Source organism: Fistularia commersonii, chromosome 26 (assembly GCF_037954325.1).
Source record: "Fistularia commersonii isolate RoL2024-O1a breed Wild chromosome 26, RoL_Fcom_v1.0, whole genome shotgun sequence".
In the NCBI taxonomy this organism is placed as follows: Eukaryota; Metazoa; Chordata; class Actinopteri; order Syngnathiformes; family Fistulariidae; genus Fistularia; species Fistularia commersonii.
The window spans coordinates 8,883,111-8,908,850 of record NC_141309.1 but is presented as its reverse complement, the minus strand read 5'-3'; the positions used below and the strand labels follow the sequence as shown (position 1 = coordinate 8,908,850).

Sequence of the window (25,740 nt, the reverse complement as noted above, 5' to 3'; positions counted from 1 at the left end):
CAACTTGCAAATGACATCTATATCTCTGACTCCAGTGTCTATAGTTTTATCCCACATCGAAATCTGAAAATGGACTCACAAAGCAACATTGAATGGTTTGATTGGCCTTTTTTCATTTAATCATTGCCTTCCCCTCCATAAACACAATCAGAGGACAAAGATGCATAATTTGAATTCAAATTTCTTTTTTGTTTTCACTCAATTTGCAAACAAAACAGTGTGCATCATGCAAACACAAAAGGATAATGCAGTATGAATCACATTTGATCAGTGTACAAGTTGCTGTTTACTTCTGAAGCTGATATCCAGTTAAATTACTGGATACAGTATTTCCTGCAAGGCATCCTCACAGGACAGATCAATGGAACAATCGCATTTGCCCCCCCCCCCCCCCCCATCTCTGTATCTCTCAGTATTACATCATTCTCATTTTGCTCTAAATATTTTATCAGTTGCATCAGTATCGCTTCTATTTATGAACTGAATGCTGTTGGACTTTTAGAGAGGTCACTTTATGCAGACTTATTGAGTTCCTGTGTGTTTTATGATCCATTATTGTTGTAATGGTTTTCTGTCCAATTGCCTTTTACTTTCACCATGATACAATGATTAGTAATACAGTAGGGACAAAATGTTCAGTGAAGCTCAATAGTAACTAAATTGTCCTTTTGAAATGAGTAAGTTTTACTTTGCTTACATAGTATTGGTTCTTAAGAACATTAAAATGGCTTGTATAACATCTGTTCACAAACACTAGATATTTACCAAGAGCAATAGTAATGTCCCATGCAAAACAGTTTGAAGTTTTCTATTTGAACTTATTTTAATCATAAACACTTGTGAGGCCATGCTGTAGCTTGGTAAGGAAAAGACATGTGATCATAGCTGTGACTGTATGCCACTTGTATCACCAGGCTGCAGTGCAGCAGTGTGGAAATAACTGAACACCAGTATAGATTTTTCCATCTCACTATTTTAGGATGCCTACAGTGCATAGCTGCATCAGCTGCGTGTGTGTGTGTAAATACATGTGCCATCTTATTTCATGATATTTCTGCAAATAGAGTTCTGCGGTAACCTCCATTTCAGAAGATTTAAGCAGTATTTAGGATATTGTATTTCACTGGTGTCATATAAAAATTATATTCTTAAATTATGGTGATATTTTTGTTTTCAGGCCAGCTGAAGGATTATACTCTCATTCTGCTGCCTGAATTGACCTCTCAGTCTCAACACTGTGTGTGATTGAATAAAACTGGCAATCCCAGGGAGGTAATGCCTTTTTTTCCTCTCCCAAAACACCCAAACACCCCAAAACAAACAAACAAGATCTTCACAGAAGAGTATTGTGGTTTATGCAACTGAAATACAATGTCAGGAACTCCAGCAGAACATTACCAGAGTATGAAGAACATGCGAGCAATTTGAAGTAAACACGACCGAGGAACTTCCTCTTGTGTATTGTTCCCGATGGTTCGTTGCTTTTACTTTCACTCCTGTTCATTGCCTCCTCTCTATTTCTGCATATATGAGTAATAGCATATTGTAAATCCTGATTGACAACTCCCTGTTCCAACTTGATAGAACAACAAGATGCAAAATGTAGGGGCCTGGTTAGACAAGAAAAATATATGCTATCTAGATTTCATTTTGACACACAGCAGCAGGAGTTGGGACCCCTTGAGGAATCATAGAAAAAAAATTCAGGGGTCATTGTGTTATGACCCTTGCTGATAGTGCTTTTATGATATTCTAAATACAGCACTCATCATTTTCTAACTTTATAAGGACGGAAGTTTTAAACTTCGTGAGAAGCAATTTTTGTAAGTCGCTTTGGATAAAAGCGTCTGCTAAATGACTGTAATCTAATCTAAAAGTACAAGTGGCACAGGTATTTCTTATTTCTTGACATTTTGTCAAAAATTTTGAAATCATGGTTAGTACCCTTTACAAGCATGCTGACTTTCTGAATTAGCAGAGCACACTGATCTTCCTATTTTTTCACTTGGCTCAGACAAACACAACCGTAATGATAAATCAAATTTTCACTTCATTTAATTGGGTTTTTCCCCAACAGATGATGGGCAGGGTTCTGAAAAAGAAAAAAAAAAAAAAAAAAAAAAAAAACGAAAAGAAAAAAAACAACTGCTTGAAGGAATTTATGGCTCGGTTGATAGAGTGAGCACCTCTACTATCGCAAGCTCGGTGGTTTGAGTCTTCGGGCCGTCTGTCTTAATGCTGAATTGTCCATGGACAAGACACTGAACCCCTGGGTGCTCCTGATAGCCTGCTTAGTGCCTTGCATGGCAAGTCTGCCACCAGGCGTGGTGTGTGAATGGGTGAATGTAATCCAACGATTTCAAACATCAAGGGTGTGAAAGCGTTGTATGAATAGAGACTATTTACATGTTTTGAGCATATGAAGTTAGCTATTGTAGGAGAGGAAGTTACAGAGAATCGGGTTAGATGGAGGGAGATGACTTGCAGTTGCAACCCCTGAAAGGAGCAGCTGAAAGGAAAAAAACATTTAAATGTTCAGAGTGAGGCAAGTGTTACCAGTGAGGTACTCCTGAAACTGACCCATACGTGAAGACTCACACTGGAACAACATATGGGAGACTGTTAAATAGTAATATCAAGCAACTCATTGTCAAATCAAAAATGGAAGACATATGTTGGGTTTAAATGGGGCATACTTTCATTCCTGTTCCTTAACTTGTAATGGCAAAAAAAGAAAAATGCTTTGCTTTGAAATTAAAATACCACAAACCAAATATTAAAAAAAAAAACTTTGTACTGATGAAAATAAATATATAAATAAATACAAAATTAAGTGTGAAGATGAGTTGAACATAATTTTTAACACCTCTCCCACTCTGTGATTTCATTCTCTCAAAATACTTTGTATTCTGCTAATGTCCTGCCTCTCAGTATTGATAAAAATGAAAATCTTTGCATCCAACCTGTGATGTAGATGTGCTCAAGCATGAAAGGGGTGCCAATGCTTCATTTTTTTAACCAAATTTAAATGTGAAAAAAGAGCCATAATTATGCTAAGGGATAGACAAACCCCTGAATAAAGCAAATCTTAAAGCAAACAAATGCATGTAGTAAATGTTTTAGTTAAAAACACCACTTCTGGGGTTAAAGATCAAAATTGTTTCAACATTGCACAGCAAAAATCCAAGAGATTTGGCCAAATGTTGCATATGTTGCATCAATGTATTAGACTGTACGCAGTGCGACCATGGCAGAACTGCTGCTCTGCTTCCCCGTGCCAGACTGAAGTCCAGAGGTGTTTTACTTGGCTTCACACTGTTTGATCAGGCTGTTTCTGGAATTTTGACTGTATTGAGACCATTGCAGTCTGCAAAGCTTTCTCATGGTTGTGTTTTTATTTTATTTCATTTTATGCGTATTTCAGTGTTGATGCAATGCCAGATGAATACAATACCGAATTAAACCGCCTACATTATCTTTATGACCTATTTTAACGTGTATTCTACCTATCTTGGATCCCTGTTAGTTAACTATGAGTAGACAGCAGTGTTTAAGCAACCACTGTTCTAAGTTTAGGTAAGATTTTAACTTTAACCAGGAACACCACAGGAAGCAGTCAGATGTCAGTGGCCTTAGAAATGTGCTCCTTTCACAAATACAGTATAAATCTGTGATCATTTAGGCTTCCTCCAGATTGGCTTGATGTATGAAAGAAAATGTCAGAATCAGTTGTACTGGACATAAAACAGTTAACCAACCATATCCCCTGAGCAAAGTCTGAGATTCAGCCCATGTATGATACATCAACCCTCTCCAGTGGATTGACAGCAGAGTGAGAGTGTGTTGATGAATTTGTGACAGAACTGGAGTGAACGTTTTTTAAAGCTGCTGCTGTGAAAGTGAAATTCAAAAGGCAGAGGATGCCAGAGTTGGGGTATAAATTCTTTACATTCAACAACACTTCAACACACTAGGAGGAGCAGGCAATTTAACAAGGAATGTTCAGTTCCAGGAATGACCGCGCTATCCCCTGTGCCATGCCACCCACTTTTTTTTTTTTCATAATTACAAAGGACACGAAACATTTTAATGGGTAAAACTACAAAAACTACAAATTCATAATCTGAGGACATCATCAAGCAGATTACCAGAAAAGCAAGACTTGGATTATGAACAAATTATAGCTGGGTACAAAAGGCCGTTATTTTGGTAACATAGGGCACTGCATTGGGCATGACCTTCCCCACCTGAGAGATTAAGAATGAAGTATTGTTTACGTATTTCATGTGTTTGGTCGTATAAAATCTTGTAAGTTTGGAAGACTTGTATGATTAACTCATACATGATTGCATGATTACATCATTTTATTACTGTAAGTGTAGCTGAGTGTTAATCCCACTTTACACTGTTTCCAATACTTAGTATACTTTTAACATTTTCTTCAACCCATCCTACTCTGAAAAAAACAAATCAATGATGCCTTTTGAATAACTGATGTGTAATATGTCCACAGGACTGTCTCAGAAAATTAGAATATTGAGTTCTTTATCTTCTGTAATGTTAAAAAACAAAAATTACTTTTTCATTATATTCTAATATTTTGAGATAGGATTTTTTAGTTTTCTTAAGATGTGAGCCATAATCAGCGATATAAAAATAATAAAAGGCTTGCAATATTTCAGTTGATTTGTAATGAATCCAGAATGTATGACATTTTTGTTTTTGCAATTGCATTACAGTAGATAAAGAACTTTATCACAATATTCTATTTTTTCTGATACAGTCCTTTATATGCTGTCACTGATTGATATATGGCTACCCCCTGTCTGATTACTCCATTTTAATACCTTTAACCCAACAAAGAACTCAATCTTGCAGAGAAATAGAATTAGATGTTTAATTAACTTAGCATGAACAGTTGTCTTCATCTGCACCCATTAGATGTGCAATTCTGTTATTCTGCTTAATCCTTAAGTACTCCCAAGTCTAGACATGGATTTTCTAAAACCCATATGTTTAAGCAATACCACTGTTGCACCAAACTCCTCATTTTATCTGCAGTCTCTCAGCTACATGTTTCAACTTACTCCCTCCATGTTCGAGTGGATGCATACATGCCAAGAAGTGGAAAAAAACTCAATGTAGTAAGTTATTTTCATTTTTAAATTTTAGATGATCTTTGACTTTCATTTTCATAAAAAATGTTAGCCTTTGTTTTTATGACTAAAACTACCCCATCTCTCTCTGAAGCCAGAAATAGGTTCTACGGGATGTGATCCTACATAACATATCCCAAAAAAGGAGAAATACTGGCAAAAATGGGGAAGATGCAGGCATTGCTCTCAAAACATGCATATTTTGCTGAGATAAAGCATTTCTGAGAAAGTGGTCTGTAACACAGGGCCTGTGAGGAACTGTTGTGTGGGCTCAAATATGTTATACAGGACGTGACTCGACATGAATTGCCTGACTGTGTTTAAGAACACTACAACAGCTCATGCTTCTACTTACATGAGCTTTTCAGATTTTTTATCCAACAGACACATCACTAATCCCACAAAAATCTTTTTTGTCAAAGAGTACATCTCTCATTCATCATTTTTTTCATGAATTAACTAATATGTAGTATTTAAGCAATCACTCAAATTCCCAGGCCTGCTTGTATGTTTGACAGGTTCTCTTCATAGAACAACTACTTGCTCCTTCAAGCATTCACTGAATTACTGGAGTGATGTATCTTCACAACATTGCTTGCCATTAACTTTGTTACAGTATTGTCTTGTCTATCAGACAGCTCTGGATTGTTCCATTATCTATTGTCCTTTCATTATCAAATCGCACCGTCTGTCTAAAGTGTCTCTATTTTCCTCTGCTATACTGGCAGAGCTTGCTTATATTGAATTATGTGTTGAAAAGTTCAAGTGCTTTTGCGAAGTGTAAGTGCCTCGCTTCTATTTTCTCCTTTTTAGACACTTACCATTTCACCATAGCCTTTTTTCTTTTCCATCTGTGTTGCCCTTTCATTTTGCAATTGCTTTTTTTTTTTCGACAATAATACGGCTTGTTTTATTTTACCAGTAAGTGTTTTCTTTGTGAGTTTCTGGTTTCTTCCCACAATCCAAAAACATGGGATAAGTTAACTGAAAGTTATTTATTGCCCAAACACATGAATAACAGGGTGCATGGTTGTATGCCAAACATGTGGCCCTGTGATCAACCGGCCTCTGGTTCCTCTTGCTGGGATTGGCCATGCTGACCCTGTGGGATAAGAGGAATGAATTAAAGTATGACTAATCCACATCCATCAGTCTTGTTCAAACTGTCAGAACTCAATGATGTTAAAATACGGTTGTCTTCCTCTGTGCAGTTTTATGATGGTTGTTATCCAAACGATGGCGTTATGATCTCTTTTGACTCTCTAAATGTGCAAGCAATTTATCAAGTTCGATTGTCCTTAATAACTCAAAATGAATTGCCTTAAAATATTTATCCTAAACCTTACTAATCACTCTTGATCATTCCAGCCTTGCACATTCCTATTCCTACATGACACATAAGAGCACACACACAGACACACACATACAATACTTCAAACTATTAATATTGTTACTGAAGACAATGCTTCATCTAAGCTGTGAAAGAAAGACTGTAATTTTGGAAATTCCACAAAAGCGGTGGCACAATCTGATTTCACTGGCAATGAGATCTAAATCAGTTGTAGTAAAACTGTAAAAAAAATGGATCGTCAGTTGTAATTCAATGCCATACACTGTAGTTAAAACCACATATAAGGAAAATGTAGACAAATATAATTTCAAGTTACCTTTAACCAAAACAAAGGTGTCCCTACACTGGCAAAGCCAGTCAATCCAGCTAAACCCTCCCCATCTCAGTACCCATGTAACAATTAAATAAAGATGATTGGTTACTTAGTCCCACATGAGTTCCAATGAGTAAACAGTCCAAGTAATTATAAAGAACCATTAAGATTTGTAAATGTTAAAGTTCTTTTAAAAAGAAATGACTATTTTCCATTTACTATTCCAGTCACAAAGACCGGCCGGAGTGAACTGCACTCAAATGTAACGATATCTCCACCATCAAAAGGGAAACTCTCTGGCCCCCTAAAGACATGCTTAGATTAGAATAGTGGCCTTTTCCTAGCAAAGTGAAGTATCCCTTTAAGAATCTGGACCAGCAGATGAAGAGAGCCTTAATAAGATTAGCCCTGCCACTTGACAGCCACAGCTTTAGATGCACCTCTGCTGACCCTTGTGTCGTTCCAACAGAGTGTATTTGTTTGTCAGTGTGTATAATTGCAAGCTTTTGATGAGTCTTTCCTTAAATCTGAATATATTATTTCAAGACATACATTTGAAATGTTGTGAATATTATTGAAAACCTATGTTTTTCTCAACAAGAGTTGTGTAGGGGCATTAAGTCAGACAGTAGACGATATATTATTATTATTAACGTTTGTGCGAACTGTCTGTTATACCCCTTTTGTTTTTACTGTAATTAGTGTGTCTCGCCGAAGACATTAAAACATTCACTCATCCATCTCCTCAGCCTATTGGAAAAACTGGGCACACTGTTTACTCACATGCATTCACCTGTATATGGCCATAAAATACAAAACCAAATTGAAGAATAAAGCAAGAAAATAATGACAGAAAAAAACAAAAATGGAAAGACTGGATTTGCTTATCTTTTCACTTTTGCAGCCCACATGAGAAAATAATACCACAGACAACCATTGTGACTTGTCAATATTGTGGACTGCGGGATGGACTGACTTTGATTATTGTCAATGAACCAGATGCTACAAACTTCTAAATGGGAAGATTCAAAATGCAATCAGCTTCGGGAAGAGTATTATGGAAAACACACCACAGTGGCAGTAAAGGGTTGGCATTAAAATAAAAACCAGACATTGGTTTTCTATCTGACAGGACCACCTACACCATCTGAATAGTTATGTTTATTTTTCCATTCTCTCCTGCAGCTTGCATTCTATCTTTCTCTTATGCATCAAGCATGCGCCTCAGGAGGCACTTAACATTCCTTACATAGTCTGCCATCATAACCCATCATTGCAAACACTGACATCAGACAAACATACCTCATCAAATTGTCAGTGAACCATTAATGGCATTAAGGGAGATACAATGTCATCCCACTAACTGTGTTAATGATAACTTGAATTTAATGTTTTTACAGTTTACTTTTGGAAAAAAAACAAAACCTCCAAGTTTTAAAAATTAGGCCTTTGAAGATTAATTATTTTTGTTGCACTGCGCAACATATTAATTTTTCTGACTTATTCCACACTTCCCTGACTGCATAAATATTATCTATATTTGATCTTGGATGGTGAGAGGTTCATGATTACACAAAAGCTCTAAACTATGTTAAAACACATTGTGAATTTGCATTTCCCATTGGACTGGTTCAGCTGAAAAATATTTTTTGGCACATTATTACGATTTATGAAGGAAATAAAGAAAACAGAAGTGTCCATTTCCTGTGTTAGAAATGTTGAGCAAAAATATTTACGGTATAGAAAATACACATGTTGCGTTTGCTAATCTGTTACTACAAGGAATGAAAAGTGAAAAAAGCATAATGTACAAAAATCATTGTGTTATTTCAATTCTACAAATTGGAGAAATAAAGTTAAGTAAATTTATGAGGGAATAGGTCAACAGTCCAAAGCAACAGAGGGTGTGGAAAAGAGGTGAAGAGACGGGTTCAAGCAGGTTGGAATGGGTGGAGAATAGTGTCAGGGGTACTATATGATAGAAGACTATCAGCCAGAATGAAAGGAAAGGTGTACAATATAGTGGTGAGACCAGCGATGTTGTATGGCCTTGAAGCTGTTACAATGACAAAAAGACAGGAGGCAGAACTAGAGGTTGCAGAGATGAAGATGTTAAGGTTCTCTTTGGGAGTGACCAGAATGGATAGGATCAGGAATGAGTCTTATCAGATGTTAGATGTTTTGAAGAGAAGGTCAGAGAAGCCAGACTGAGATGGTTCGGTCATATACAAAGGAGGGATAGAGAATTTATTGGTAGATGGATGCTGGAATTGGAGCTGCCAGGCAAGAGGTTTAGAGGAAGACCAAAGAGAAGATTTATGGATGTAGTGAGAGAGGATATGAAGGTAGTTGGTGTGAGAGAGGAGGATACAGAGAATAGGGTTAGATGGAGAAAGTTGATTCCCTGTGGCGACCCCTGAAGGGAAAAGCCGAAAGAAGAAGAAGAATTTATGAGGGAATAATGAGGCAACAACAGCTCGTCACCCACATGGTGTTTTTCAAGTGACTTCAGATAAGACTATCTATACAGATAAACGAACAAGTAAACATTTTCAAAGACATCTCGCTCCCTCTATTCCAACTTATCCAATGTTGAATGTTTTTACACTTATACACAAGTAACTTGCCTCTCATCAATTGGAAAATAGGCAAACTGTTAAAAACACACTGGATTTCAATTCCTTTGAAAACCATTCAGGAACACATGTGTTGTTTTCTTTGTCCTTCCTTTCATTCACCAGTATCAGTTGTTGAATTCCCACACACACTTTCTTCACTTTAAAAACTCGTGGTCACCCTTGACTTTGACCAGATCATTTTATTGACATGCCTGCTTTCTTTCTACAAAGAAAAAAAAGCAAGCCAAAATCCATTTGTCCTTCTGAGAAAGAAATACCCCAAAACAACTAAAAAGAGAAAGAAAATAATAACGTATCTCACACTTTATGTATGATGTACTATCTGTACATCTGGAATATAATTTTGTGCATTTTGTGTTGGTGTGTATGTGTGTGTGTGACAGGGCTGAATTTAATCTTTGATACTGTTATCAGTTCCATGGTGGTGGAGAGCTGTTTAGAGTACCCACTGCAGCTCTGACCTACTTTTGTCTGTGTACAGGACTACATGTAGCACTTTTTCATTGAGTGTGTGAGGAAAGATATGGGTTTGTTCATGCTTTTGATTGTGTGTGCTTTTCATGAATTCTGGGATATGGGGGTGTGTGAGAAGCTGGGTGTTTTGACAGCTTTAGAGCAACTCCAGTCCAACGCTGGTGCATGGGGTGTGCAGGCCAGTTGGACATTCTGGGGTGAGAGAAGGGTCAGAAAAGCAATTGACAGAATAAAATGAGATGGGTGGATGATTTTCATTTTGGATTCACAACAACCGTTAGGTGATATGAAATAATGGCATGATGTTATCGAGCAATCCATTTGACTCAGAAAAGACAACATATATGGACTTATTTTAGGAGAGAAGATGTTGTTAAACTGCTGGGTTGGAAAATAAAACAATTTCTTCGTGTCACAATGATGGCCTACTAAATTCTTATTTAAACAGAATTGTTAGTTTGTGTGGCACATTCACTGCATATTTAACAAGGAAAGTAAAAACAAAGACCTAAGAGTTCCTAATTATTCATTTTATGGGGGTAATAATTTAAAAAATCTCAGAAAACAAACAACCTTAATTTCCATCATATTTTGTATATGTGATTTTTAAACTAATTTTCAGACTTTTTCGTGTTAATTACCTTTGTGAACAGGCAAATCCTGCCATAAAGTCATACTTGTTAAGTGAGTTTTCTTCATGGATAAATAGTGGCTTAAATCTAATCATGTCTAGCCTTTCTTGATTGATATTGCAGTCTAAACTCTGTGCTTAACCAAGCTGTTGGACACTCCTTCTGAAAGTAACCATGCCAAAGAATGATCTCACCTCTTTGTCCAAACTTAAATCTCACCAAAGTGTAAAATCAAAGTGAGTAGACTTCCCACACAGTTAATAAAAGAGCGATAAAGCTCATAAACAAAGCTGCACTGTCTGTGTTGTACTTCTATAGCTGAACAGTGGAGAAAATCCAGACTAGACATCAGACCAGACTGTGCAGCTTGAGAGTTCTCTCACAAATAACCTCTCCAACAAAGGGGATGCCTCTTCAGATTTCTAAGCCCACTCAGTACCAGTGCTGTTGAACCCCTGCTTTCTCCAGTAGCAGTCCAAGCCCATCTTTCATGCTGTTTCATTCTGTCCATGCCAGCCAGGTCAGAGTGCACTATTTTCTCAGGGCCCCACTGTTCAAATATATAAAAAAACACATCTCTACTTGATACACATTGAACCCCCGTGTAAATGTAGTGTTTCTCTCCTGCTGTGAGAAGATAGGTATGAAATTAGACATCTTTGCAAGTCTGCAGGGTGAAATGGAACATCAACAAACCTTTTAAAAGAGATGTACTTTTAAACTCTTGGTAATTTATCTTCATTTCTGAAGACATTTCTGCTTCTATTGCAGTTTGTGTCCCACAGATTTGACTTGCTGGCCTTAAATGACTGCACTGAAGGGTGATCAGTACCAAAGTCATCCAGTAGATGTCTGTCGTCAGTCTTTCACGTTTAACAAGGACGCTGGGTAGAGCAGTCACATATTGAACACGGCCTGAGAAGCCTCAATTCCCATTTAATGTTTTATTGAAGTGTTATGTAATACATATTTTCTCATCCCAAAAATACTGCAATGTATGTACATTGTAGAGAAAGTTAACCCAATAAATGTAGCTTCACTAAGTACCATGCTTGGGATAAATTTCCCACCCGCTGAAGGATTTTTGTTGGCAAATCTCAGAATTGAATATTCCAGAAATAAACTATCGAGGTCCTGGAAAAGACTTAGGGCACTGAGTCAGAGCATACTATTTACCACACCAGCCAGATGTCTGCTTTTGCTCCTTTTTGCGCAACACCTATCTCGAAGTGCCCTTCGTGCTGGAAAAGTGGGTTGAACCTTATTTCTGACAGTCCAAAGGATGGGGAATGAGAAAGAATTGTTACGTGAGGAACAAGACGTGCGTCTGAGCATGCACCGGCCTATTTGTTGTTATCTGACATCAAATGTTATAACACGTCGGACACTGCCGGGAGAGTGAACGCAACACTCCGCTGCTATTAATGCACAAAAGGCTATTTAGATTTTAACGGGTACGATTTGCTGATGTGCCGATTATTCTCCATTTCCGCACCACCAAGATCCGGCATTAATGGGCCATAAATCTTTGCCTAACGCACCGGTTACAGTTCATTATTCATTGTGACTCGAAAATAGCTCCCCAGGGCCTTTCATTGTTCCAGAAATAACCTGCGACGCGCTTAGAAAAACAACTCGATTTCTGTTTTGAGTGATGTCACCTCCTCTCGCCTCTAATTTGCTCTGCATTTCCCAATCCCATCGCAATATTTCACAGCGGCGAGGGCTGGGGTTGTTGTCGTGGAGGAGCCGCCTGCCCTACATATCTCCGCTTTCTGACGGCACCTGAACGTCTCACGGCTGGAGTTGGGTGAACCGCTGTGACGTTCCGTCGCGGGGGGCGTGTCTCGTGAAATCAGCTGGGTGAAACAACAACAGACGAGGAGGTTGGCTGAGGAAGAGGCAAATTATGACTCGACGTGTTCAGATTGTACGTCAAAAAGCGCCAGTGTGAGCTGAGAAGAGTAGTATTTAAGGTTTGGAGCGGACACCCGAGACCACTTGTAACACCTTGCTAGCTAGGAGGAGACGGTTGGAGGATGTGAACGGGCAGAGGTTCTTCGCGACGCCCGCAGTCATATATATTTATATATGTGCTCTTTGTCAAACAACGGAACCTTCTCGACCACCTCCTAATTCTCCACGCGTCCACGTCCGGTTTCAGAGACCGGCTGAACCACCAGCAGTGTGGCATGTGGGTCAATTCCGGAACCGTCGGAAGGTAGGGACCGCTCCTAAGAAACAGTCACATGCGACCAGGGTTTCGCTGCTTCGGCACGAGGTCGCCTTCAACACATTTATATAATCCTCCATCCCAGAGGTTCAGTAAAAGAAAAGATCACTGCATCTTCATTTAGGAATCCAAGTACAGCCTACTCTGTGGATTCTTAGTCTCATCCTATATTCTCCTCCTAAATGAATGCCTCATGGGATTAGATGGTAGTTTTAGGGAGGGGGGTTCTGTGTCCCAAGTGAACGTGCATTGTTTCACAGCTTGATGCTTGTGGGTGTTGTGGCGCGGTGGATGGGCTTGGCGTGTTACGCAAGACTTACCAGCGCACCGTGCATGGAAATAGGTTGATATCCGCTTGCATGTGATTGCATGTCAAATACGTCTTCTTGTTATGCTCAATTTTTGTGCCCAGCCCAGACCCTAAAGACGATATACACGGTTTAAATAGCGATTCTGCTGAATCGGGTTCCAAAAAAATCTGAATGAGTCAGGTGGCTATGAATGGAAGGGGAGGACGTAAGAGGTGCTTCATTGATAAGTGTGATATTACACCCCATCATTCACTCGACATTTAAACGGATTATAAATGTGCATGCATATGCGTGCATGTGAAATGACCCCTCCCCACCCCATAAAAAAAGTAAAGCTGATTCTGTGGCTATGACGTCACCACAAAGCTTGTGTTACACAGGTAGCTGCAGGGTGGTGAGGAAGCTCTCAAGAAATGAACAAATCTGTCATCACCAGCCAATGACATTATTATTATTATTATTATTATTATTGTTATTATTATTTGCAAGTACATATTAATTATCCTTGTCTTCAAAGCAAAAGGCTCACATTTTCCTGAATCTATAGCTACATATGACCCCTTTGCATGTGCTTCATCAGAATTTCATTTCTTATTGTATCAAATATTCTGTTGTAATTGTATCTCCGTTGTTTCTCCGTTAAGCCAGTATTTAGAGTCGGCCATTTAGGTTTCAGTTTCAAAGATACTTCATTTACTGCTTCATTCTTTGATGCCGTTGTTACTGCATATGCAGTCAGATGGATACAGAACAAAGCTACATATTGTTCTGTTAAGCAACACTTTTACTGTGTCAACAGCTTGGTGATAAAAGTGCAACACTGGTGGGCCAACATACAAGGATCAGCCAGTCTTACGTAGCTGATGTGAATGGTTTGACCCCTTTATCAAACTGTAGAGGGAGGTACACACTGATTATGGAGCTTGAAACTCTGTATGTCCTCATCAAACATAACACACAACATGGACAAAGAAAATATCCCCATGTCCATTTATAAAGGATATGTGGGTTATATTTGATCTCATCCCATATACAAAGTAATATTTTGGTGATTTATTCAAAGCTGTTTTTCCCATCAGAATTTGAAAGCAAAGACAGGTCAATTTCAAAATGGAATTGGACTTAAAAGTGAAAAGAATGCAATTTCACATCCCTGACAATGTTAATGATATATTTAACAAACTAGCAAGCACTCTGCTAATGTGGAAATGATAGTAGAAAGAAGAAGATTATTAATGGACAGAGCTGACATTGGCTTTGATAAACATTTTCTATTAGAGCCAAAGCTGGAAAAATGTTGTAAGGAACAAGCTAAGATTGCAAGATAGATAGGGAGGAGTAGGTGGCAAATATAGAGAGGAGGAAGGCAAGGAAGGATAAAGGAAATGAGGGCATCATGGAGTGAAAGTCTGCACTTACAAAGCTTTATTTCAATGAAGAGAGGAGTGGATGACTTGCTGTTCACAAAGACCCACTCATTCATTAGGATAAATGCATACATCTTACCATCTGCCACTGGTTGTACTTTAACATATGATTCATTTGAGTCAGCTGAGGCAAGTACATGTCGACATGTGTCTATGAGGTCTCTTGCCAGACATCCGGGGAGCCAAGCTGAGGCTACAGACCAGGTTATGTAACCAGTCTGTGCCAGCTGTGCCCATGGCAGTCACAGTCTCCGACACCTAGATCACACACACACACACACACACACACACACACACACACACACACACACACACACACACACACGCACACACACGCCTAGAAACAAAAAAGGACTACATTTAGTATTTTGCATGCTCTCATGCCTCTTTAAACGCAACGCTCATAAGTGTAGTGACTTATGAAAAAAATTCTCTTAAGTGTTGGACAATATATTATGTGGGTGATTTTCGAAGCTTTTTCTCCCTCTGTAGTTAGATCAGATGAATATTTGCAGTGAACAGATGCACCGAAAGCTTCAATTTGGCATTAGAATGAAATGCAGCACAAAGGAAACATGACCCCAAAGGTGGATGGGAGCTGTGGTGTTTTAAGATGAGTGGTTACTTCCAGTAGATAACAGAAGATGTTACATAACATCAGGCAGATGCAAAGTGTGGGGGATAGGTGTCTGCTTAATGCTATGTACCATCTAGAAATGTGCAAGGTCATAGATATGGCCACCAAGAAAGGGTTCAGGTGCTTTCTATTAAATTTGTGTGAGAACAATCATTGAAATAAGGCATATTAGCTGTAAACCCATTTTATTTTCAGTCTTTCTATTTATATTGATTTAGGCTGCTCACTCTGCATTAATATTTTTCCTTTGATGATCACAAAAGGATTATCTTATCTTATCTTATCTTATCTTATCTTATCTTATCTTATCTTATCTTATCTTATCTTATCTTATCTTATCTTATCTTGGGTGTCTTTAGCTTAGCTTATCTTAAACAAGAACTGGCTCATATAATCTTGAACAAGAATTGTGAATGATATTGAATATGCTATTAAGAGAGAATAGCTTAAAGCCAAAATCTGTGAGAGCTTGGATTTGCTGAGTGGGTAGTTCAGCTCCTAATATTGCTATACAGCCTAAACAGGCCGGATACCACTGTAATAGTCAGTGGCACTGCACATTTGCACAGAAAAGCTCAATGCACTCTCCATTGCTTCTTGCACAATTTTCAGTGAGGCTTCTGTACTCCCTTGCTTGGAAGAAGAGACTGACCAGCAGATGAAGTCTAGACGTCTGTGCAGTTCACAATCGGTCATTGGCCTAAAATGAAATCCGAGCCATAGAGATTCTCTTTCTCCTCTGAGGCTCATCAATCTACTCTTGTAGTCTCCAATTTCCCCACAATTCTTAGTCCAACAATTTGAAATACTTGTTGAAGTCTGTAAATGCTCATGAAGTCAAACTACAAGTCAGAGAAAGATAAATTGTTTTTAAAGTGCAGTGATGTGTATGTCGATTCTTGTTGACCAATCCATGAATTGACATGCTTCAGAGCTTGACATACAGTAGATGGAGTACCACATCTGATATTTTTCTTGATTCCCTTGAGAAACCATCCACACCACTACCAGTGCCCACTCCAGGTTATGTCACTGTTTGCATCATTCCAGGCCTCTCAGATGAGCCCTAAGCTCATTACAACATGCTCCACATATATTCTTGCGTGCACATATTCACTTTCAGCCTCCCACTTGCCAGTAGCAGATGATTCCTGAATCTTTATCTCTCTGTATTACTAAGGTCACTATTTAGTTAGATAAATGCATCATGAAAATTATATTAATTCACTTTTATTTCATTTATTTTTTAACTCCATTAGCCTTGGTTATAGTTAGTCTTGCCTTTTTTTGTTTGCATGACTGGCCGATTATAATGCTGGGCTGACAGTCCATCTATTTCTCTTTAAGACTTTAATAATCCCCCCTCTGTCTTGTCTCTCCTGAAATCCCATTTTGTTCATCTGGTGTTGCACGGGAAATGCTACCACTTAATAATATCTTTGCATCATCTCTGTATCACTTTCTGCCTTTTTTGTGCTTTTATGGATGGTACAGAAACTATTGTCATGTTGAGTAATAATGAATGTGTGTGCCTAAAAGGCAGTGATGGAAAGAAACAAAGTGCAATGACTGCAACCAACAATACAATAACTTTTTAACTAAATTTACCTCTTTTTTTGGCTGGCTGGCTGGCTGGGTTTAGTTCATATACACACCAATACTTAGTCATTGCTATTAGCTGGTGAAGTTATTTCTAGGAACAGGAGTATAACGAAAAGGTTTGAGGACACCAGAGCAGGTCATGACTGAATAGAAGGCTCATGTGTCCTGTGAATAGATGCCATTTTAAAATGGCTTTGTGAGTCAGTGTGGGACTAAAGACATCTACATCAACTGAATACTGAGCAGGAGCCTTAATCAATGTTTCATATGCTCTATTTATGAGGCCTTGGAGTGCTTCTTTTCAAATGTTTAAAGGATAAGGTCCAACTGTGTTGGTGTTCGCTATGCAATTGAGGCAGTTCTTTTAGAAATGTTTAAAAAATGGTATTATTATGTATTTTTAAAATTTCAGAAATGTTTTAAGCAGTTAGAAGGGATTTTGATAAGCTGTTTACAATGTGGTTGGGCAATACATCTGTTAACTACCCTCTTCTATTATTTCTTTTACTGGGTTTAGGGAGATGTTAACATGAAATAGATTATGCATATAGCTACATAGATCATGCGTATAGCTACATAGATCATGCATATAGCTGCAGAGATCAAGATCAAGAAGAATGACCACCCACCTCAACACAATCAACGCCCACATCAAATTCACACAGGAGGACTTCACTGCCGATCAACTCCCCCTCTTGGGCTGTTGCGTTCACATCCAACAGGACTTAAGCAAGACTAATAATGTGTTTTTCTTAAGATGCAGTTCTGACATTGAAATGGGGGAAAATATTGGGGAGTGAGCTCAGGGGATATCATTTTTTGTCATATAAATAGCGGCACAGACCCATTCCTCAGTCTGTGGTCCATGTGTTCTCCAAAGGAGTTTGGCAGAACCCTCTGTATGCTGGTTAGTACAGCTACAGGGGCAAAGAGCCATCACAAAGCTCCTCTTGCATGATTGGGCAAGAGTTAAAAGCTACTAAAATGGATTTCTGTAGCTTTGACTGTCAAAATGCAGTGTTAGTTCTTTTGCAAAGACTTATCAAAGTATTTTAAATTCTTCAGGAGCACTGACTTGACCTGTTTTCCTACTCTGTATGTTTCTCCAATTTTCTCTCCAGGGCCTTCTCCATGGATATAGACACAGACTATGAGCGACCCAATGTGGAAACCATTAAATGTGTGGTGGTTGGGGATAACGCTGTAGGAAAGACCAGGCTAATATGTGCCCGGGCCTGCAATGCCACCCTGACGCAGTATCAGCTGCTTGCTACGCATGTGCCAACTGTTTGGGCCATTGACCAGTACCGCGTATGCCAGGAGGTGGGCATTTATCTCTTCCACACATTCTGTCAGCAAAGTCAAGAAGCTAAAATTAGTTATTGGGCATATTAATGCAGGTAAAATGACTATTCTAAGAATGAATCAGGGATCAATTTAAATATTTAAATAAGACACTCATGCTGTTTAAACTGTGGGGAATGATTGTGAATATCAAAAAAACAAGCAGTACATTGCAGTTCAGAGCCTTTGGCTTGATAATAAGCGGATGCTTTTGCATTACAGGTGTTGGAGAGATCTCGTGATGTTGTTGATGAGGTCAGTGTGTCCTTGAGGCTTTGGGACACATTTGGGGATCATCACAAGGACAGACGATTTGCTTATGGCAGGTGAGAAAGTGGACACAAACATATACACATCTTAGCAGCTGTCTTTATTACGAGTGGCACTGACATTCATTAAGTCAAAAAAATTCAAAACATAACTCTGACCCAAAAGCTATTTGTATCTCACCTTTGACCTAAACAAGGACCTGACAAGTTATTTATCTATTTATTTACTTACTTCCTTACCTAATTTGAAACAATCCCCAACAGGTAAAAAAAATCCATAAAAACAAAAGCATATCCATTCATATTTCAGACAGTTTAGACTTTAACAGACACAGCTAGATCATACAAACCTACAAACACAAGTTCACAATTGGTTCAATCAAAGGATTGTATCCTATCTGTCTGTCTGTGTCTGTAAAGAAGTATTTTTCACTGTAGCTATGTCCCATCCTATTAATATCTTCCACCATCTAATAAGCCTTTTCAGTCCTTCCCAGCAAAAGGTCCACAACGACATACTGGTTATGTTCACATCACAGTGTGTGATTTGCTTTTTGATGATTGGTGGATCCACTCTGTGTAACATTTTACCTCTTCACAGTTTCACATGACAGACTATGTGTTTGTATTGGTTCAGGGTAATCCAGTTTCTTAACATTTCTCTCCTGTCTCTTGTGTTCTTCCTCACTTTGGTAATTGTATATCTGCAGAGTGATCTGCTTCTGTGTGTACATTCAAGTCTATCCAAATGTCTTGTATGCTTTGTCAGCCTGCTGTCAGCTGATAAGGACATAGTGCCAACTCAGCTGTTTCATGCCTTTTTACTGCCTTGGTGTCTGCAGCTGCAGGCATCAACTTCTCTTCTTACCTATTTAGCCCTGCTCATCCACTGGTTCATGCCCTCTCCTCTAACCAGTCTACCCCTCTCTTACCTCACCTCACCTCACCTCTCGCACCATCTTTCTCATTAGTTTTTTACTCCGCTTACATCATTTGCCTCCTCTGTGCCCTTGACACTTGGCTGCTCCTTCACTCTCTTGACACCTTGGGGCCTTTTGTTGATATAAAAACTCAAAACAACACATTGTCAGGCAATACACAGATTGTCACATGCTTTGTTAGGGTTAGAACATTGTAGTTGGAAAACAGTCTCTTCCAAAAATGGGTTAAGTGAGCTCAAATTATTTTACCCATTTTCATCCAATACCAACAGAAATTGATTAATGAATATTTTTTGATTTTTCTCATTTGGTCTTTTTTTTGCCTGTATATCAATATATCCTTATTTGCATCATATAATTCACATCAGATGTAGAGTGATGTTTGAAACATTAATGTTGCATTTTTTTGACAAAATGTCAAAGATAAATACTGTACATATCAGTTGGTGTGGACATGTTCCGTGCCAAATGTTCTGATGTACAACAAATTATGTGGCTGTTACAGACTATTTTCCACGAAAAAAACATCAGTACCTATAAGAAAGACGCTACTGCACATCATTTGCAGCATCTGCTCATTTGTTATTTGCATCTTTTTTTTACTTTTTATTCACTTTGACATGACCCAGATGCCACTGTTTCAATACAGTAGTCCAAGGACCATGTTTTGATTAATAATACGATAAACAGATATTTGCTACTGAGCTGTGACTTGGTTTGGTTTTCAAAAACACGAGTTGAGCTAAACAGTAATTAATTGATGTTATGGAAGCATGTTTCCTTTTACATAAGACATTAGATGACCACAAATGTGGTGGGATTTCTCAGAAATGCTGTTCTAGTGCTGAAGTCTTGTTGTCCTCAAAGGAAGTGGGACTCAGTGAACATGCATGAACATTTTTTGTGACTCCTGAGCAGGTACATCTCCTTTAAAATGTGATCCATTTGAGGTTAAAGAGGAAGGAGTAACACCTATTTCAGTCTCAGATTTTTCAACAACATAGATTTATATTAAAAGACATTGCATACTCTAATTGTTACCATCATTCTAGTAAGAGATATTTTTTCATAACAGTATTACAGACATGTAGTCTGGATCTGATGTTTTTTTTGATAGACTGTCTAAATGTGGAATCATTTGCTCAATATTGCCACATGAGGCCCATTGTTCCTGTTAATATGAGTGCATCCAAATGATGAGTCTGCTTGTACATAATCTGGCAACTGATCGTATATGCAAAACTAAAAATCGGGCTAAACCATTTATCATGCATTAAGCACAAAGTTGAGGTTAATTATTCATTTTGAGTTTTTTTTGTGTCACATTGACATAACATGGGTGAAAAAATGAAAGGGAACAGCTTTAATAAGTGCTGTAATTCTTTTATTATAATGTTAGCACCTTAAAAGCACCCACCTGATATTGTAGTCACAACAGTTTATGGCTTGGTATGATAACATTAATGTGCTGGCTAAAGCCATAGCAATAAGATCAAGGTCAGGGGTGGCTATCAAAATTCTCAAGCATCTAAATGATAATCTAGAACTTTTGTAGTGAGCTTGATTGATGCTAACAATGGCTTCATAAAAAGCTGAAAATTATATTTTGATTAATTGAGGTAGGTTATTGTAATGCCGCAACAAAATATGCCACTGGTCTGCATTTCAGAGCTCTAAGATGTTATTACAGAATTCTCAAATCCCTGCTCCTGGGTCTCATATTATTTTTAGAACCTTGACCAGGCTGTGACACCCAAACACTGTGTTGTAGCCCATGTAATGGAGTCCAGTCTCCTGCTTCTTCAAAAATGCAGCACAACGGTAGTGAACTAATATTCTGTCTGAGTGATCAATTTTGATAGCATCAACCTCCTGATCTAAACATGCCCACTTTGATATGGGTTCAATCCAGGCACTTTATCTTGAATCTGATTCAAAAGTCTTGAAAATATACCAAGTCATATTTGGGCAATCATTCCTGTCTAACACCCTATTGAACTTTCATCTTGTCTGGTGATGCATTACCTCTGCATATAAATCACTCCCTGTTGTTGCCTACATTCAATGATTTGAAGCCAAGGAGAAAAAATTGACATTGTTTGCTTTTGTTTGTAGCTAAAGTCCCTGCAATGTAAGCTTAGCTGGAGAAAAAAACAGATGCCTAATCTGCATCACTGAAGTTCTTGTACTTCTCTGCACGTTTAGTCATAAACTATTGATTACTTAAATAAAATGGTATGTACTCTCAAAACCCAGAATGTGGTCTTATCTTTGAATTTAGCTACTGAATAATTTAGAAGTTGATGTCTAGATAAAATGCATATTCTGTATCTTTTTTTCACATTTCTGTGATAGTGTGAAGGGACATTACAAAAGCAATGCAGTTGAATTATGTGATGACCATACAGAAATTTACACTGGATTTGCAATTGACTATTGACCTCAAGTGGGCCAAATTGGGAAAAGCCAATGGGTGGATGAGACCAGGGGCCCAAAAATACATCAGATCTGTTGTAACTTAATTTTTGTGCCCTCAACCATGAGAACAAATTAATATACACAGAATGTAACCTTGAAGTGACTAAGCCTATTCATCTTTTGACAAATACTTATTTGAATTCTCCTGTATATGAACAATGGAGAAGGGAGAAAGAGGAGGAGGAAGAGGAGGAGGTGGAGGAGGAAGGTGCGGGGGGGTTGCTGACTTGCTTTTGTAACCAAGGTGGACTATGGAACTTGTGGAACAAAATGTTTTCTTTAGTAAATCAGCTTGCTGCTTTCAGCCAGGGTATTAAAGTAAAATCAGACTTAAAGGTTAAATGCAAGATAGGATTGCTTTTGTCTTCACATTCAATCAGGCATTTCAAATGCAGGTCAAATACCTTGTCAGAGAGAAATGCAGCTAAATATGCATTGCTGCTTTAAGTTGTAAATCTGGTTGAATACCTTTTGTCTGATGTTAAAGAAAAGAGAAATATATATCAACCAATGGATACTAATGTTCCAGAAGTAATATATTTCAATACTGTCACTGATGTAAGTGCTGCAAAAAACAGTTTCTATTTGATGCCATTTGCTTCGAAAAGGGGGGTTCTTCAAGTATAAGCGTTCCTGTGGTACATTAAATGATCATTCTTTCTGATACTGAGAACATTATTTATAAAAACGTGATCTTGCAGAAACATGATTGATATAATCATTTAAACAGAATTCTCAATGTTAGAGATGATCTGAAAATGCGGCTGTCTGCTTACTGAGATATATTGACTGAAGAAAATAGTCTGTTCCTGTATCTTTATTTATTCTTGGCCTGCTTTTGTGGTGAGCTTTGGAGGCCTAAAAAGATTTCCAGGAAAGAAAAGCCGTTAGCCACGGGGATCAACAGGCCGAACGTACAAATATATACATTCATACAAAAACTGCACTTCATTAATCCATCTCATGACGCCCCAATGCCTTTGAATGCTCCCACGGTGTCTTGTAGCAGCCAAACAAATGTCTTCTATTCCCATATTGGCTTTATGTTAACATAAACTTATAATCTTCAGCAGGACAGTGGTTTTCATTTGTTCCTCCTCATCATTCCATCAAATGACACATCTTCCTTTTTTCTCTCCTTTGTAATTGTCTTTTTTATCTCTATTTAAATCTTTGAACATGGTCTATATCTTTTTCCCCTCTCTGTCTCTCTAGGTCTGATGTAGTTGTGCTTTGCTTCTCCCTGGCTAATCCCAATTCCCTGCGCCACGTTCGCACCATGTGGTTTCCAGAGATCAAGCACTTCTGTCCCCGGACACCCATCATCCTGGTTGGCTGCCAGCTGGATCTGCGATATGCTGATCTGGATGCAGTTAATCGTGCACGGCGACCCCTAGCCAAGTGAGAAACCTTGTACAGCTGGTATTGACAGATTCAGATAGAAATTGACATGACTTCCGCCCATTGTATTGTGTTGTGTCATTAAGATAATCCTCTTTATTTTACAATGCCCTCTACCCGCTATTTCCCTCTAGTTTGTATGTGTGTCAGTCTTTATCTTAATACCGTTGTTATTAATGTCGTAATTTTTTCCATCCCACAGACCCATCAAACCAACAGATATTCTCCCTCCAGAGAGAGGTCATGAGGTGGCAAAGGAGCTTGGCATTCCCTATTATGAAACTAGCATTGTTGCCCAGTTTGGTGTCAAAGATGTTTTTGACAATGCCATTCGAGCTGCACTCATCTCACGTCGTCACTTGCAATTTTGGAAGTCTCACCTTAAAAAAGTCCAGAGGCCCCTTCTCCAGGCTCCCTTCCTGCCTCCTCGTCCTCCGCGGCCTATAGTAGGAATCCCAGATCCCCCTCCAACAGATGGCAAGGGCCCTGACTCACTTTTCTGTCAGCCACTGTGTGCAGATGTACTTTTCCTCCTTCAGGGGGGAGGCACCCGTGTTTTTGCACACAAGGTATATTTGGCAACTTCCTGCTCCAAGTTCTATGATCTTTTCACCCTTGATCTTGGAGGATCCTGTATGGAGCAATGGAAGGAGGGCCACGAGAGTAGGGATAACTTGGAGAATGTGGAAGATGATGAGCAGAGCAGAAGAGGCGCCAAGGAGCAAGCTGGGCGCACTAAGAGTCTGGACATTGATAAAGATGGGGTCGATGGAGGGGTGCGGGGCCTGAATCGACCCCATCTGCTCCTGCATGGCTCTTTGAGGACTTCCCAGAGCGATAATGCACTTCCCTCTCGAGCCCAGTACTCTCTGGGAGCATATGGGACTGGTCGTGCACTTTCAAGCTGGGGAAGGGGGTTTCTGAGTGTTTGTTTGGAGCACATTGATGATCCCATGACTGGAAGACCACGATTAATGACTGTAGTAGTCATGGATACACTCATACAGGAAGAACCATTCAAGGTGATGGACATGAGAGCAGTAGGATTATATTAAAAATGTGTATTTTTTAATGTTTTTTTTTTTTTTTAAAGTGGGAAATTGAAAAATTTTTCAACAGGTTTTGCATTCATGGAAAGAATATCACAAACTACTTATTTTGCCCCTTTGCTCTTGTTTTAGGCTGTGCTTCAGTACCTGTACACAGGCAGTCTGGATGACGCTAGGGGGGACCTGATGCAGGTGGCTACCATTGCAGAGCTACTTGAGGTGTTTGACCTGAGGATGATGGTGGCTAACGTTCTGAACAGAGAGAGTTTCATGAACCAGGAGATAACCAAGGCTTTTCATGTCCGCAGAGCCAATCGCATCAAGGAGTGTCTCAATAAAGGGACCTTTGCTGGTAAACCACTGGGCCAATCTTTTAGGGTCTGAACATTCTTAAAAGCATTGCTGCCTTGCGGATGTTTATTTACATTTATTTATGTATTAATGAAAGTCATGTGCATTTGATACAGAGTGAAGAATTAGCTTATTCCATGTTTTTCTTTCAGAAATGTACATTCTGTGTACATTTGGACACATTATACATTTGTCATAATTTTACTGGAGAACATGCATTGTGCCTTGTAGTTTAAGTATATTTTGAAGTTTTTCAAAGTCATCAACTGACTTGATGACTTATGCTTCTCAATCTGCTCGATTGTCTTGTTGTCACCCTGTTGAGCTTACTGTGTCTTGTATCTATGTGGTTTCCGTCCTCTTACAATGTTCCGTATGCATGTTGTGAAATCATTTGCAATCATCTGACATGTCTAAACAAATGCTATCTGACATTCACCTCTTTCTATACTTTTCCCATTGTCCTAATCATATTAACTTAAAGATTATATTGATGAATTAGGCATGGGTACTTATTTCATCAACACTTGAAAAATTCAATTAAAATCATATACAGTATGCATTCATTATATTGCCACACTATTTGCACAATTTCCAGAAAAGGATTCATTTGATAATTATTCCCATTTCCTATACCTTATGTCTGTTCTTCCTTCCCTTACTCTGTGTCAGAAGCTATTTTGTCTCTCTGTCAATTTATCTCTCTGTCTATCTGCCTGTGTCTTTGTCTCTGTGTGTGTATGTTTGTCTTTTTCTTACTCTGCGTGTGTCTGGACGTCTGCCTTGTCTGTCTTTTCCCCCCTCTGTAGCTTGGGCTTCTGTGGCATTCCACGAGATGAATGCTCTTTTCCCACCCCGGTTTTAGATGTGGTGTTTCAACTTGACAATGGCTGCCTCCCGGCCCACAAGCCTCTGCTCATCTCCAGCTGTGACTGGATGGCTGCCATGTTCCGTGGCTCTTTCATGGAAAGCTACATTGAGGAGGTGAGTCCAAAAATGTTGGGAAAAGATTGAGGATAGAGTTAGATTTCAGCACTTAAAGGGATTTAGCTATTGTGTCCTGAATCTTAACCTTAATCCATTTAAGATATTTTCAACAATCAGGTCAGGCTTTTCAAGGGCAACCCAATCA

The 25,740-nt window shown here is 38.7% G+C and overlaps 1 protein-coding gene across 2 annotated transcripts in view; it reads left to right on the top strand.

Moving 5' to 3' along the window:
• Nucleotides 1-25,740, top strand: part of rhobtb4 (Rho related BTB domain containing 4) — a 38,552-nt gene that overhangs the window by 4,997 nt on the left and 7,815 nt on the right. Inside the window, exons 1-7 of one of the 2 annotated variants that reach the window (XM_086173706.1) lie at nucleotides 12,444-12,786; nucleotides 17,897-18,098; nucleotides 18,342-18,445; nucleotides 23,023-23,208; nucleotides 23,411-24,230; nucleotides 24,390-24,609; nucleotides 25,474-25,592. In XM_086173706.1, coding sequence (XP_086029832.1) covers nucleotides 12,758-12,786; nucleotides 17,897-18,098; nucleotides 18,342-18,445; nucleotides 23,023-23,208; nucleotides 23,411-24,230; nucleotides 24,390-24,609; nucleotides 25,474-25,592 — 1,680 coding nt within the window. In that variant the 5' untranslated portion in view covers nucleotides 12,444-12,757. Of the gene's footprint in view, nucleotides 1-12,443; nucleotides 12,787-17,896; nucleotides 18,099-18,341; nucleotides 18,446-23,022; nucleotides 23,209-23,410; nucleotides 24,231-24,389; nucleotides 24,610-25,473; nucleotides 25,593-25,740 lie in introns of those variants that run through there. The other variant, XM_086173707.1, reaches the window with a different exon arrangement.